General features: G+C 35.8%; 1 protein-coding gene across 5 annotated transcripts in view; it reads left to right on the forward strand.

Moving 5' to 3' along the window:
- Positions 1–15,629, forward strand: part of FCHO2 (FCH and mu domain containing endocytic adaptor 2) — an 84,075-nt gene that overhangs the window by 2,284 nt on the left and 66,162 nt on the right. For all 5 annotated transcript variants that reach the window (XM_085043017.1, XM_085043020.1, XM_085043018.1 and 2 more), the window contains exons 2-5: positions 7,028–7,119; positions 13,005–13,079; positions 14,281–14,422; positions 14,512–14,664. In XM_085043017.1, coding sequence (XP_084899143.1) covers positions 7,028–7,119; positions 13,005–13,079; positions 14,281–14,422; positions 14,512–14,664 — 462 coding nt within the window. The remainder of the gene's footprint in view (positions 1–7,027; positions 7,120–13,004; positions 13,080–14,280; positions 14,423–14,511; positions 14,665–15,629) is intronic.

Raw genomic sequence — 15,629 nt, forward strand, 5'->3', positions numbered from 1 at the left:
ATTACCTGTAGTGATGGATTTGTAAAATCTGAAAGTATTGAGTTTCTGTATATCCTCAGAATAGATTATAGGTTTGTGCATTTTGAATCATTAGTCATCTTCATTGGTACTAACATTTCAGAATAGGTTACTGTTCAGAATTGCTACTGCTTTGGAAGACTTGGGAAACAATCTATATAGGCTTTGAGTTGTGGTGAGAAAGTTAAGATGGGAATTAGAAGTTACACTGAATGCATAATGACTAAAAATAGTGAAGAGAGTTTTGTAAAGAGAAAGGAAGTTGGTAGTATGTAGAACTTCAGAAGGATTGTCTTCTATTTCTTGCTTTTGTCATGCCTTTCTAGGTAACACCATGCAAAATAGTTTTGTCACTTACAGAATAGAATAGTTATGCTTTTTAATGCACTGATGTGAAAATGAATCCAAAACATAATTAATATTGAATTGTTTGATGTAGATGCTGTCATAAACTTGCAGCTGAAATTGTGCATTAGAAATGGAAGTCTGGATCTTAAGATGTATGATGCTCTCCCTTGATTATTTTGCTGTAAGTAATAGGAATAGAGATGAGAAACTTAAGGGACTTTAATGATTTCTCTGGAAAAAGAGAGTGACTTATATGTGAGTGTATTAATTTCTTACACACTACTTAAGCTACTGTCTTCCTAAATGTGCTCATGTACACAAAACAAGTCTTACCTTCTTTGCTATAACAATATTGAAACTTGTCCTGAGGCATTCCCCTGCAGTGCTTTTGGAAGCGTTTAAATAGTTGCACATTCTAGTTTTGTTATTGTTAGAGGATGTAAGAAAATTGCATGTTTTATGAGCCTGCCATCTCTTGACTGCTTTGTAAGAGGTCATTGAGAGATAAATAAGACTGTTTTCGGGATGTGTAAAGCTGAGGTACAGAGACCTCTATTGTCACTTTAAGAATTTAGTTTCACATGAGAAGTGTAGGGATCTGCTAATGGAGCATGCACTCTAGAGCAGAAGCAGAAGCAGGAGGGTATTCTTCCGTATTAAAAGTCATGAACGAGTAGTACAGGCTACAGGTGGCTTTGATTCTTCTGACTGAGTTTTAGGCATTCGAGTCACATAGCCAAACATTCTCAACTCCCAGTTACGATTTGTCATAAAACATTGTATGCTTGCTGCTATGTCTGTGCTACATCAAAACAATGGTTTGATTTAAAGGTAACACTGTCATAAACCATTTCCATTAAATATAGCTACATTTTAGCTCTTTGAGAACACTATTACTGGTATAGTAGTATAGAAAGTGTTCTTTATCATTGACTTACTGTTTCCTTAACAGAAAACGTTGCTTAAAATTTGACATTGTATTTAAACTGACCAGTGCAGGTGGTTATTCTGACATAGCTTAAAAGAATTACTATTAACAAGTCAATAAAAATAAGCCACTTCCAAAACAGTCAGTGGTTGTTTATGAATAATTTCAAATTAATTTGATTAAACTATTGGAAGTTCTGTGAGTAACTGAAGCTGATTTCTGTGTAACTGTGCTTGGTAACTCTGGAAGTTCTGTCATAAAAAAATATATGTATAAATTTGCTTTTACAAATTAATTAGTTTTTTTAAATTGATTGCTTTACTTGTAGCTTTTGAGAATGGCAGTGTGGAGGATTAATTTTTTTTTCCCCAAGACTTTGGTGGTTCATAAGGGCTGGCAGTATCCCAATTTAATAACTGTAGCTTTGTGAAGAAAGTTGCTGTGTTAAGGGTAAGATATATTGTCTTCCAAACACATCTAATATATGAGTGACACTGAGACTTGTCACACTGACATCTGGAGTTTCATACATGTGTTTACGCAGCACTACTCTTCTGCTGGGCATACAGCTGGGTGCTCTCTTTCAGGAGAGCTGTTGTGCAATATTTGCTTAGTCTCCTCCCTCTGTATGTGTGCATCTAGCATGAGTTGGCAGCTTTCCATCTGTTTGTTAAAAAGTATTTTTAGTTACCTGTGTATGGTAGAAAATATCTGTCCTTCCTTATATGCATAGAGGTTCTCCGGAGCTGATCTTTATTTAATACCTTGAAACTGGAAGGAGGAAATCAAAGTTGACAGGTTGCTTTTGTGTCCAAACTTCTCAAAACTTTGAGAAATGAAGAAGATACATTACCTGTGTAAGCATCAGGTGACTGCTTTTCTTTTGTATTTCAAGGCTTTCAATTTTCTACAGCTCTTTCAGACACTCAGAAATCAAAGTTTACTGAAAGATAGCTTTCAAATATGTAACACCATAATATTAATCACATGAGTATTTTTATGTATTCAGGGCCCATTAAATTAAACCATTTTCTGGGAAAAAGCACAAAAGACATGCTATTTATTTGAAACTGCAATGAGGATTAACAGTTTAAAGAACAAGACAACAGTGTTTTTTAGAGCATCTAAAATGAGTTTACATATCCCTGAATTTAGTATTGGATCAGTCATGGTCAGAGTCACCATAATAGTACTACTTGTTTGTACTGGATAAATAGGCAGTGTATGAGAGAGTATAAACCTTTTACACTAACAGATGTTAATGTTGAACAGTTTCAATCCAAGGGAGATGAAACTTGCACCCAAACAATTTGATGGGAAACACAGAAAATAAATGCTGATACAGATTGCCCAAAAATTTCTGGCTATTTTACTGCACGCAGATTTTAATTTCAGAATTACTTTTATTGCAGCAAACAAACTTATTTTTAAAAACTTGAAGTATTTTAAGTAGTTCAGTAGAACAGAGTTCCTGTAATCTGTTTCCTGTTATGCACAAGTCAAGGAAATGCTGATTTCTGACTACAATTTGCTGACAAGGCTACTTTCATTTCCATGAGGAAATCACTGCAACTAGTTCTTGATGAAGGGAAATGGAAGGACTGGTTGCTCTTGCTTTCTTTGAGTTAATTTGTTTTGTGTACAAAGTCGGTCAGTAATGCTTCACTGTAGGCTTATTTAAGTGTTTACTTGTATTTGAAATCTTGTTTTCTCTAATGGCTTGCTGTCAGGGGACATCTGTGCTGTAGATGCAGAAGAGTTTTCTTACAGTAGTATGGAATCTGAGCAGGAACACCATCTTCTGAAGAGAGTTTTGTTAGCTCTGAGGAAGAAGGAGAAAACTACTAATGAACTTCAAAGTAATTAAATGGTGCTTATATGAAGAGGGGACCACTTACATTTTGCATTCTCATACACAGTTTTATAGTTATTTTCTATTGAGTAATGACAGAATCACCCTCAACAGATGGTAGTTTACCTGCAAAATGACATTCAGAATGACCTTTCAAACTGATCTGGGAGTCTGTTACATAGAACCTGATGTTATACATGACAGCAGAGGATCGTCCTTGTCCAGTATGAAACTTGTGGAAGAAGAATCTGCATGTGACTTCACTGTCTGTCATACCAGTGGATGGTAATTGCTTATGAATGGTAGTGGAAGATTCCATCAGTTCCCTCTGCTATATACTGCATTAATTTATCTTTAAGTAGGCCAGTACTGGTCTTTAAGTGATCACAGCTATTACTGTTGTCACTAGGAAGGAGCAAGTAAAAACTCCCAATGAAGAAAAAGTGTCTAGACACACAGCTTCCATGTACAGAATTCCATGCAGTATGTGTGGGAAGGAGAAGTGTTGAGAAGAAAACAACCAAAACATGAACAGTGTTGATAGCATATGTGCACGTGAGAGGATAAATACTTGGCTTTTGTAAATTGAGAAAAACTTTTCCCCTTAGCCACCACATACATCTGTCTCTTTATCCTAAATACAGAGCTTGAGCTCTGATTCTCTTCATGAATGTAACTTTGTGGAGAGGTTGTATAGCCTTTTCTAAGGCAGGAAAACATCTGCTCTCTACATTGAGATACCATACTTGGTTTAGGTAGACATATGTCTCCAAATATGAGTAGAATTGTCATCAGGTTAGTCATCAGAATTTTTGGTCATGTAAAGGGTTTTGAAATCTCGATGTTTGTGGTTTTAGATAGAGCCTGGTATTAAGATAGGTTATACTTCACATTATATTTACAAGTGAAGACATGTCTTTCAGTTTTGCCAGACTTAAACCACATAGGCCCTCAAATCTGAGAACCTGTTTTGACTTGCTGATTTGTTTAAACTTTAATGTATTTTGCACACAGGTTCTTAACCTCTGATAACTATTGGCAGGGTATAAGAGATGAGGCTTTATTTTAATTGAGGAAATAATCTGTTCTGTTTCTCCGTCATGCTTTCTACTATTCGTTTTGAAGTTGGGGAAAAGAATACAGCTGATTAGAAAACCTAATTTAAGTGGAAAAATTATTTCCTTTGCAGTAACTTTCAGTTACAGTTAGGGAGCAAGATAATGATGGCCGTTGGTTGTTCAGGCTCATTCCATTCTCTAAAGGTTTGCACGGTTACGTTTGTGATGGTTTATCAGGAAGGCTGCAGCCAGGGGCTGGATCATGGCTATGCTACCCTTCCTGCGTTTCTGAGTCGGCAGGAAACGTATGGAACTCCAGTGTAAAAAAGGCCCCTTTAAAAGCCTCCATTATGAAAAGTTTAGAAGCAGCCTATGTTCAGCACGTTTTGATCAACATGTTGTTTTAGCTGGAAGAAATACCTTACAGCAAAGAACATTTCATAAAGGAGAATTTTATTAGTTTTTTGGAAGAAATGCCTAACACTTACTTGTAAATGTTTATCTATAAATTTGGGTACAGTAACAACTTTGGAGTACTTAAATAAGAATTATGTTCTGTATTCTAATTGAAAATGCCAGTGAAGTCTTAATTATAATGCAGTTGCATTCGGGGTTTACATTGAGTAACTAGATAAAGTTAATAAGTTAGTGCACTAGTATTCAAAGTTATTGTGGGCTTCAAACTACAAAGAGAAATGTTTATATAAGGGTGAAAGGGGAGACAAGCTATTTAGACTGGTACTTGAGTAGGGCAACATTGAAATCAAGTTGCATTTTCTACTAATTGGTGTTCTTATCCTTCTTTTACTTTTCAAGCTTGCAAAAACCTTGCTCTGTAGAGGGTCCTTTGAGAGTTTGCTGTATTTTCATGTGTTCAATTTAGTTCTGTTTGTACTTTTCACAGACTGTAATTGCACTTGTACAAAACTAATCTGAATCTTGGTGAGCTTTTTCAGGTTACAGCTTACTGCAACCATGGAAACTATGATTTTATAGTGTGGATTTCTTTTCTCTTTGGTTTTGTTTTGCCCAGTGCTTGGAAGAAGTAAAGCAAATAATCCTGGCTAGTAATCTATATCGAATTGCCTTCAGTGTTCTGTTATTCGTAAATTTATGTGTCCATGTGTGGTGTCCTTTAAGGCAACTTGAAACTTGGTGGAGGTGGACTTAGTACTGCAGCTGCTGTGAAGTTTTTCCATCCACCCATGACTGCTTCTCCTTATTTAAGATGGCAGATCCCTGCATGCCTTCTCCTTCTTGCTCCCCCCTCTTCTGCTGAGCAATGCAGCTTGTTTGTGTCCTTGCAGTGGTCTGGATCAGTGATTCTTGTTTTTATTTGCCAGCTTTATTTTTCAGCCGTATAATTTTCCTGATAAGGTCTGCCTTATGGCTGCACAAACAAATTTCTGCAGAACTGAACAGACAGAAATGTTTGGAAGGGTGCATAATCAAATTCTCAGGCTTCTCTCACTGGTAATTTATAACCACCTTTGTTAAAAGTCCAAGATTTTAAGAAGGATGTGAAAGTACTTGAATGCATCCAGAGGAGGACAGCAAGGCTGGCTAGAGTGCTGGAAGATGTATCTGGTGAGGATCCACGAAGGACCTTAGGCTTATCTGGTTTGGAGTAAAAGGATGGTGAAGAGTGACCTCATTGTTCTCTACAGCTTCCTCAGCAGAGGAAATCGGGAGGGCGATGCCCATCTCTTCTCCCTGGAAGCTAGAGATAGGACATATAGGAATGGTCAAAAACTGTGCCAGGGAAGGTTAGATTGCACACTAGGAAGCATTTCTTTACTCTGGGAGAGTGGTCAAGCACTGGAATGGGTTTTCTAGAGATGATGGTGAATGCCCTAAGCCTGTCAGTGTTTAAGGGGCACTTGGACAGTGCCCCAGAGTGCTCAATTAGTTGGGCACTAGACCTACAGTTGATCACTGTAGATCTCTTCCAGCTGAAATAGTCTATTCCATTCTATGCTATCCCATCCTGATCTTTCCCTTGCACTCTGAGCATGGATGCAGTTTTCCTGAGAGCACACTTCTCACCTTTTGTAGGAGAAGCATTATGGATCTGAAATTTTTGTTAAGGGAGGAGGAGAATGGATAGTCTGACAGGAAAACTTTTATAGTAGCAGTGCTATTTTGCTGTGCCTTACCTTCCTTTCATTTCTGTTGTTGGTTTCTGCTCTCAGGAGGAAGTTCATCATAGTGCCAGAGATCATAATCTGGCTGAGTTTATTAATCAGTGCTTGGAGCAGTGTCTTGGTTTTAATAGTGAGATATGCCTTACTCCCTGGAAAATGTTTTAAAACTAAACTTAAGATTGGACAAAGAGAAGCTACTAGTGAGAAGGAAGACATTAGTGATTTTTTTTTTTTTTAACCTATTTTACAAAAAAACAGGGAAGATAAATGAAGGGTGAAGGACTGGGGAAGGAAGTAGGATATCCAGTAATCCCAAAGTGTGAATTTTAGTTCATAGAAAATAATGGAAGATGTGAGAGGATGAAGAGAGCGTACACTATTTAGTATGTATTTAATTTACAGTATTCAGTTTAATACAATGGGAAGTGAAAGAAGACAAGACCCCTAGTAATATACAACAAAAGTATCTTTTGCTATAGCCTAGCAATATGAAATAGAAAGGTAGTGGTACCAGCTGAAGCGATTTTAGTTTGGTTTATATATACGGGGTTAATGGGAACTAACAATTGGTAAAAAACAGATCACTTCCTGATTTAAATGATTAAAATGAAAAGCAGTTATTAAAATGCATAGGTTCAGCATGTTGTGTTTCATAGTTCTACTTTCTGTTTATCTTTAGGGAGAAAGGAACAATGGCTTTGATGTCCTCTATCACAACATGAAACACGGACATTTGTCTACAAAGGACTTAGCAGATTTTATCAGAGAAAGGCAAGTATTCATCCTATATTTTTAATTTTAATCTAATCCTATATTGTGGCGTTTATTGTTTATTATTGTGTATAACAGTAACATGCAAAATATGTAAACAAAATATATAAAAATCAATTTTCATTTTAATATATCTCTTATATTCTACAGGAATATCCATACTTACTCCATTCACATGGAACAGGAGCTGAATAGGAGCTCCTAAGCATCAATTAATAACAAGCTTCTACTTTTTTAGATTTCATTTAAAAAATGAGAGTAAGAAGCTAAAAATATCACATTAGGTATGCAGCAGTTTATTTAAATTAATCTCAACTTTTAAATTTTATTTGGAAGGAAAATAATAGCTTAAAGTTGCAAAAATTATCAGTCTGACAAAGTTTTTTACTATAGATTTGAAATTAGCCTGTTAGCAACTGCTAGTATAAACTGAAAAAGGGTATACTTTCAGATATTGAGACATGAGGTTTGTTAAAGAAAGGGAGTGATACATAGGGACAAGAAAATAATATGCAGAAAATAACACAGGTTCTTCTATATGGGATGGAAAGACTTCCAAAACTGGTGATTTCAGCAACTAATGCTGCTTTTAGTTCTTTGTGAAAGACTGCTGCTGCTGCATTGAACATAAGGATTTCCCTTCTGAACAAAATCAACTGTATGTCTGCATTACAATTTTGTGTTTCCTCAGTTACTGACCCTAGATAACACATGGAAAATAGTTGCAAGATACTGACTGAGGACTTGTTTCAATTATGGCGTCTTTTAGTAGAAGCTGTTCCAAAAAATGGATTTCTTCTTCAAAATTTAAGTTTTGGCCTCAGATAGATCTCAATTTAAAAAATACTTCTAAATTTCCACAAAATATAACCACCACAAATCTGACAGATACTTCATTGCACTGACATTTGCGTAGTTTAAAAGGGAATTGGGGAAAATTGCAAAAAATCTTTTCACTTAGTAGAAATTGGTAAGTTCCAGAGTCCACATGTGATGGGCAGTCCCAGTTTTGGAAAGACTGCATAACCTTGTGTTTTAAGAATCCCTGATTTCAGAGAATGCATTATGAAGCCACAAAGGGTTCCAGTGAAATACTGAGTTGGATTGAGCAGAGGGATATCACAGTGTTCACATTTAGTATGAAACACGTAATGCATCACAAACTTGCATTTTTAATATTTGCCTTGTATTATCTGTGTGAGTTCCTGAATCTTTCCTTTGAAAGCTGCACTAATTTTTGGAATCTATCAGTTTTTATAGCAGCACATCATGGACCTGAGCTGTACCTTACCTGGACACATTTAAGTTTATTGGTTTTACATCCTTTGCATTTAGATTTACCTTCATATTTAGATGGGAAATTGTCTCACTCTCTCTGTGTCTTGTCTTGTTTATGTTGTGTTCTTTGGGCATGCTCCATTTTATTAATACTGGTCCTAAGTTGAAAGGTCTTAAGTAAATGGATAAAAAATAACTTGATGCTGTATCTGACTTGGTTTCTTTGCTTTATTATAGTGACTTAAGTAAAACTTAACAGTTCTTTCTACACAAAAACCCTGCTAAAAAGAATATAACATTATATTTTTTTTAGCCATAAGCTTCTGTAAATTAATTTTTAAATTATTTAAAAATAACTTTTAAATTATGTGCCTTTGCAGTCAATAAATAAAATCTTGGACCTCCTTTCACATGTTAAAATGTTTCAGCTCAAGCTTCTGCCAATTATTTTTAGTGATTTGTCAAGATGAGGACAGGGTTTTATTCCCCGTTTAAGTAACATTTGAAGATTATTGAACATGTAGGAATGCGTGAGGATCCGCATGGATACTTTATCCTCAATGGGAGGTCAAGAAATTTTTTTTCTTGTGCATGGATCAGGATATGCTGAAGAGATGTACAGCCATCTTACAGCATTTTTTGTAAGATCTGTGAAATAAAATCAGTTCTCATTAATTCACTAAGATAGAATTGAGTCCTGTATTGCAATTTACTTGACCAAGCTACAGTATTGTTCCTTAACAGTAGCTTGCCTGTGTCAATGATGCAGACGATCTGCACTAAATTCAGTCCTTTCCAGTGACCTTCTCCTATCAGGATATTAAACCTCCATTGTGTGTTCTTCAGCCCTGTTTTTCTGCTGCATCTCAGTAAGCCAGACTGCAATGAACAAAAAGCAGTTGAATAGCAGATACCTCTTTTCAAGTAAGGGTTGAATCACTGATCAATAAGAGCCTAAGCTACTAGTAGTTTCTGACATATAATTTAGATTCAAAGAAATGGAAATACTTCAAATATTTGGTGTTATTACTTCACTAAAAATATTTAAGAGTCCATATCCGTGCAGTGAAGCCCTTTGCTGCAGTTGTGAAGTTACTGTGGGATGTCATTCAGTTTCCTGGGAAATGAAAATGGTTCAGTAGAACACATTTTTTCACGTGGGTCAAATTCTTGGTCTGAAAAAGAAATTGGATTGGGCAGTACTTGAGCAGTATTTTACCATGGTGTTCTTGTCCATGATCTATTTTGTGCGTTTATTTGTTGCAAAGAAGTTGAGATGTTGCGCACAATTATCTGTTCTCCTTCTTCTGCAGATGATAGTCTGGATATTGTTTTACAGTAGTGCTTTCTGCTGGAAATACATTAAGTGGATGAGTAACATTTATTAGGAGCCATCTAGATCTAGTGTTTTTTTGCCCTGACTTGTAGGTACCTGATTTTCTGAACACTCCCTGTGAAAACTAAATTTACATCCATTTGGACTTTGCATCTGGTCTTCCATTCCTTTTTTACACACTGGCCTTTTTTCTGTTGTTGGTTTTTTTTTTCCCCAGAAGTGGAGACAGAGTGAAAACTATTACATAGGTAGAGACAGATCCGAGTTGGTGGTAATACTTTTAACAAGTTGGAGTACCCTTACCCTTTCTAGGTAGAGCAGTCATATGGTCAGTAGGATTGCTGGAGTCTCCAGACTAGCCAGAAAATGTACTTTTTTATAAAGTGATTTCACACGGAAAGGGGGGATGGCTCAGTGCATTTGGATGTACAGGCTGCTTAGGGCACAAAGGACACGTGTCTGATGCCTGTCTCTGTTAATTGTGCTGTTCAGAATAGTGTTCTAGTTGTGTGTTGCCTAATTGGGGAAGAGTATTGTTTCCTTTTCTCCAGCCTTAGAAATGGTAATGAAAAAAATGTGTAAGATATGGAATAACTTTTAAAATTATTGTTAGCTTAAGCAGTTAAAAAAATTGCTTTGAAAATTTCTGTAAGAATATTCTGAGATTGTAAAGTTTTCTTCACTGAGAAAAACAAATGTTTGAAATGTATTAATTTGTAATAATATTTCTATGCTGTATCTGCTTTCCTACTTGATGTCCCTATAAGGAGCAGAAGTCTTCCTCCTTGTATGTGTTCAGTGAGTCAATACCAATACAATTCTCACTTTTTGAGTTTTGTTCTTGAATATTTGTTACTGGTCAAGTATTAAAAGAGGTGAGAGCCAGTTGGATCTGTGGTTCAGAAGTTTGTCATCTGAAGGAGTGAGTTTTCTGGCAGACTGTCTGCTCAGTGTTGGTAAATTTTGAGTGGGACAGGTTATCTATCTGCTGAAAGATTAGATACCAGTTCTTAGAATCATTAAATCATAGAATGGTTTGGGTTAGAAGGGACCTTAAAGATCATCTAGTTCCAGCCCCTCAGCAGTGGTCAGGGACACCTTTCACTAGAGCAGATAGCCCCATCCAACCTGGCATTGAATAAAGAGCATGCTTTGTTTGTTTTGTTTTTTCAAGAAGTGAAAATGAAAAGGTTGAGCTGCCTGCACAGCTGTTTTTTCTTTAAATGTGGAGAAGATTTTGTAGGTGAACTGTCTTGTGTTTGTGTGCATTTAAAATCTGAACTGTTTATATCTAAGAAATCACTCTGCTTATCTAGGAAAGAACGAGATACAGGAATGTATCAGGAATGTTGGCTTTTCTCCAGGAGTCTTTCAATGTATTTCTGCACCAATTGCCTATAAGCATCATAAAAAGAATCTTTAAGATCAGGTGAAACTAGTAATGCATAGGTTTCCATTGAACTTTTAAATGTTTAGCAGATCCCAAGCAAAGACACCTGTTCAAATGGGTAAAAGTTAATTTACTAAGAAAATCATAGTCTATTACCTGTACAATAGAGTGCTCTGAAAAGTCAGTTGATAGGCCAAGCGTACTAACTGGTTATCTTTTGGTTCTTAGTGTTTTTAACTGATGTATATGAATAATCTGTGGAGAATTGCAGAACTCCAGTTTTGTGGAGATAGTTCAGGCAAGTATGCTGTAAATTGCTTCAAAGAAAAGGGATGTGGATTTTGGTCAGAATTCCTGTGTTTTAAAAATAAAGAGGAAAAATAAGGCACTCAGGTACAAAATCTGGAAAACTTGGAGACAATATATGGATGATTAATAAAAATATGTTGTTCATCATGGTAATTTAAAAAAAAAAATTTTCTATGTTTGGTGCATATGTGCATGCTGCTGTGCAGTGTGCAAGATTTCCAAGCCGTGGAAATTTCAACTTAGAATCAAAGATATGATCATATGTGAAAGGAGGATAAAGTTAACTGACTTTATTTTTATGGTGAATAACTTTGCAGTAGATGATATTTAAAATGAAATTTATTTGTTGCATGTTGCAGTTAGATCCCCTTCTCCAAAGAAATTTCTAACTAACTGTATAGTTATTTTGAAAGTTCAGTGTGGTTTTTTACATGCCCCTCTGTTCCTCTGTTTTTCAGGTGAATACTGCTACTTTGTTTTCAAATTTTCACAAGACAGTTCTTTTTGCTTGGAAGCTGTTGCTGTACAACAGAAATAAAAGCCTCTGTCTCAGGTTATACCTCATGGTATAACTTGAGAGAGGGATGCATTCTTTGACTACCTTTTTTTCTTCTCTCTTGTCCTGTGTAAAGGTATTACACAGCACGAAAAAATTGCTCCAGGGTTTTCAAGAAAAGACAATTACGGTATTCACTCAAATCTAGGATGCTTCTAAATCTAAGTTGACATTAAATAATGAATATTGGTTTAGGGTGAAAAATTGAAATACTGTGTCTTTAATAATAGGAGAGTGAGGAAGATTGATAGGGAAGGTCTTGCAGGGAGTTGCTGCTTAATAGGTGATTCCATGCAATTGCCCCTGCAAGAGGCTCTAAGGAGGAAATCTGTGCCAACGCTTGGATTCTGCATCTCTAAAAGACAAGTGAAACTGTGTTTGAGTGAAGGAAAATATAATAACACTTTGTGTAGGGAAGATGTTTTCACAAATTGAGATAATTTTCTTTAAAAATGAGTATAAACAGTAGAACACAATGGTTATCATTACATATTGTTTGGGTTTCCAAACTCAAATACCACTACATTAAGAACTTAAACAAAAGAATAAACAACCTACCCCCAATAACAAGACTAGACAAGACCTTGCTTTAATGTAATTTCTCAGTAAACATTGTATGTTGTAACATTTTCATTACAAATACATTTTATTTTGTTACTCTGTAACTCTCTCCTGCTTAGACAGTGCTAGATGGGTGATTGTTATGACACTTTGTCTGTTACTAAGGAATGTTCACGGCAGTGGAGAATAGCAAATAGAGAGGAAGGAACTGGCTTTTTCAAGCCTTGAGTTCCTAGTTTTTACTTGTTCTGTTTCTGCAATGTTCTGCCTCAAGATTCTTACATAATTTTAAAAAAATACACTAATGTGATTTTTCATATAGGTTTTGAGGGATCATTTCAATGGAGTAATTTTTAGCTCAAATAAAAAGTCCTCTGTTTTGCACCTTTAGAGTGCATATTCAGTCTTTGTATCTTCAAAATTTTGATTATACTTTTTATGGCTTTCTTTGGCAGGGCTACAATAGAGGAGACATATTCAAGGTCAATGACAAAACTAGCCAAATCAGCGAGCAATTACACACAACTTGGGTAAGTAAGTGTACATAAGCACTAAGATTAGCATAAGTTTGCCACCTCTTAAAATGATTGTTAAGTTTTCAGTAACCATGCAAGAATTCATGCAGCTATGACAAAGGCGGCACAGTTCTTTAAAACTGAGTAAAAAGACCAAAGCGTGAACACAGAAAAATTGTCTGTTCCCCTGTGTTTAAAGCTGCGTTCTTTTCAGACATAGTGAGTACTATTATGTACCCTCAAGCCTATGGAAATTATTTTGAGAATGTATGGCCTACAAATGTGGCAGTGAATTTATTTATTTCTATTATTTCTGATTTTTTTTAGCTATTCTCAGAGATGTTCAGAATGAGATTTTTTTTTATTCCATATTTAAATGAAAGTTTTATGCACAGGGTATATGTTTAAAAACTAGAATGATTAATGGATGCTTTTTCATTAGAAAGATAAGCCAAAGATAATTCAGATTTCTTAGATTAAGCTAGATTTTTTTTTTTAATTTGTAATAGTGTAATGTAGAAATGTGGGATCTTTCATCAGTGAATAATTTGATACTTGTTACTGCTTTTTAAACTAAGAAGCAGATACAGAACCTTTGAACATCAGAGCTTTAAAGCCTATGGTTAATATTGAATTTTTAGGAGCATTAATCAGGAAATCAAGGCAGAAGTGTATCTTTAGAATAGACGGAATAAGTCCATTCACCTTAGAAAAATGATCCCACCTCTTTGTTCATCTTTGTTAATCAGTAAATCCCTTTTAGTTGCACACCATCTTTGCCAATATTTTTTCCTCCATCTTGTGGCTGCAGTGATGTAAGACAGCTAAAAACTTAACTGACCAAGAAATCCCTCATTTGTTCACACTGTTCAAGTATATACATAGTAATACTCACTACGTGTTAAATTATTTTAAGCTGTTCTTGCATCATCTTGGCATTATTGTGTGCTGATGATAGTATTAAATGAAATTTTTGCTGTGTTTTACTATACTAGAGTCAATACAAGTAAAACATAAACCATGGAAAAATTAGTAGATAGGATGCCAAGTACATTTGGAACATAAGAATTTGTGGCAGTTGGGTATTTTGTTAGTTTCAATTTTAGGAAGAGAAGTGAACTGTAAACTTACAGATTATCCTTTAGCACTACTGAGAAATTGCCAACTGAAAAAAAAAAGTCCAAATTAACATAAAGTATTTTTTTCCTCAATCTAGGACATTTGCACCAGTTTGGGATGTTTTCAAAACCTCAACAGAAAAGCTGGCAAGTTGTCACTTGGATCTTGTGCGGAGATTACAAGAACTAATAAAAGAAGTTCACAAGTATGGAGATGAGCAGATCAAAGCTTATAAAAAGGTTATTAATTTTTTTTTTAATGTGTCCAATGACTTGTTACCAGGAAAATTAAAATGGTTTGGTTTTGACAACCATGTGATATTTGGCAGACTAAAGAAGATGTTTCAGGAACTTTGGAAGCAGTGCAAAATATTCAAAGTATCACTCAGGCCTTGCAGAAATCAAAGGAAAACTACAATGCAAAGTGTGTAGAACAAGAACGCTTGAAAAAGGAAGGAGCAACACAGAGAGAAATTGAAAAGGTAGCTCTTTCACATCTTACTTGAATTGTGCTACTAACTGTCATACATGTTCACCTTTTATTAATAAGTGGAATGCTCAGAAAGGGCTAAATGAAGTTAAAGTAGTAGTTGTGACTATTTGATAATGGGCATGATCTTGTGAAAACTGTAGTTGTGTTTTGTTTACACTTCCTTATCTGTTCTAACTGCACTAAAGTTCTAATTCTTCCCTCTAAATACCTGCATCAAATGATATTTCTGTGTAGTGACTTTAAGAGAAATTGCACTCAATTGTTTCAGCATCTCTTATGTTTTTGAATGTTTCCTTATGTCAGTAGTCAAATACTCAATGCCCTTGTTACTGAACTCAGAAGTAATTGTGCTATCCCTGCAGTGAGATAAAATAGCTAAGTGGATGAGTATTTGAAGTCTGTTTGGTAAGGAAAACTTGTTATCAACACTTTCATTGCTGTTTTCAAAGGTTCCTATTTCATGTACCAGAAACTCAAGGGAGGGATATCTTGAGTTGTACTTAGTATTGTCCTTGGGTTGGGGGGGGTGGGGGGTGGGTGTGTGATCCATTCACAGAATCACTCCATGTCTGAGGTTGACAGGGACCTCTGGAACTTACCTTGTCTATTCCCCATGCTCAGGCAGGGGCCAGTTGCTCAGGACCTTGCCTAGGCGGCATTTTAGTATCTTCAAAGATGGAGATTTCATGGTCTCACTGGGGAGCCTGTGCCAGGACTCAATCACCTTCACAGAAAAAGATGTTTCCTGAGGTTCAGAGGGAACCTTTTGTATTTTCTGTTAGTGCCCATTGTTCTCTCACTGGGCACCACTGGAAAGAGCCTGACCTTGTCTTCTGTGTACCCCTCCTTTCAGATATTAGTATCTTGGTAAGATTCTCTCTAAGGCTTCCATTCTCTAGGCTGAACAATTCCCCCAGTCTCACTTTTCTCATGGGGGAGATGCATCATCACATT

The sequence above is a fragment of the Lichenostomus cassidix genome, chromosome Z (genome assembly GCF_008360975.1).
Source record: "Lichenostomus cassidix isolate B80296 chromosome Z, HeHo_3.0, whole genome shotgun sequence".
NCBI lineage: Eukaryota > Metazoa > Chordata > Aves > Passeriformes > Meliphagidae > Lichenostomus > Lichenostomus cassidix.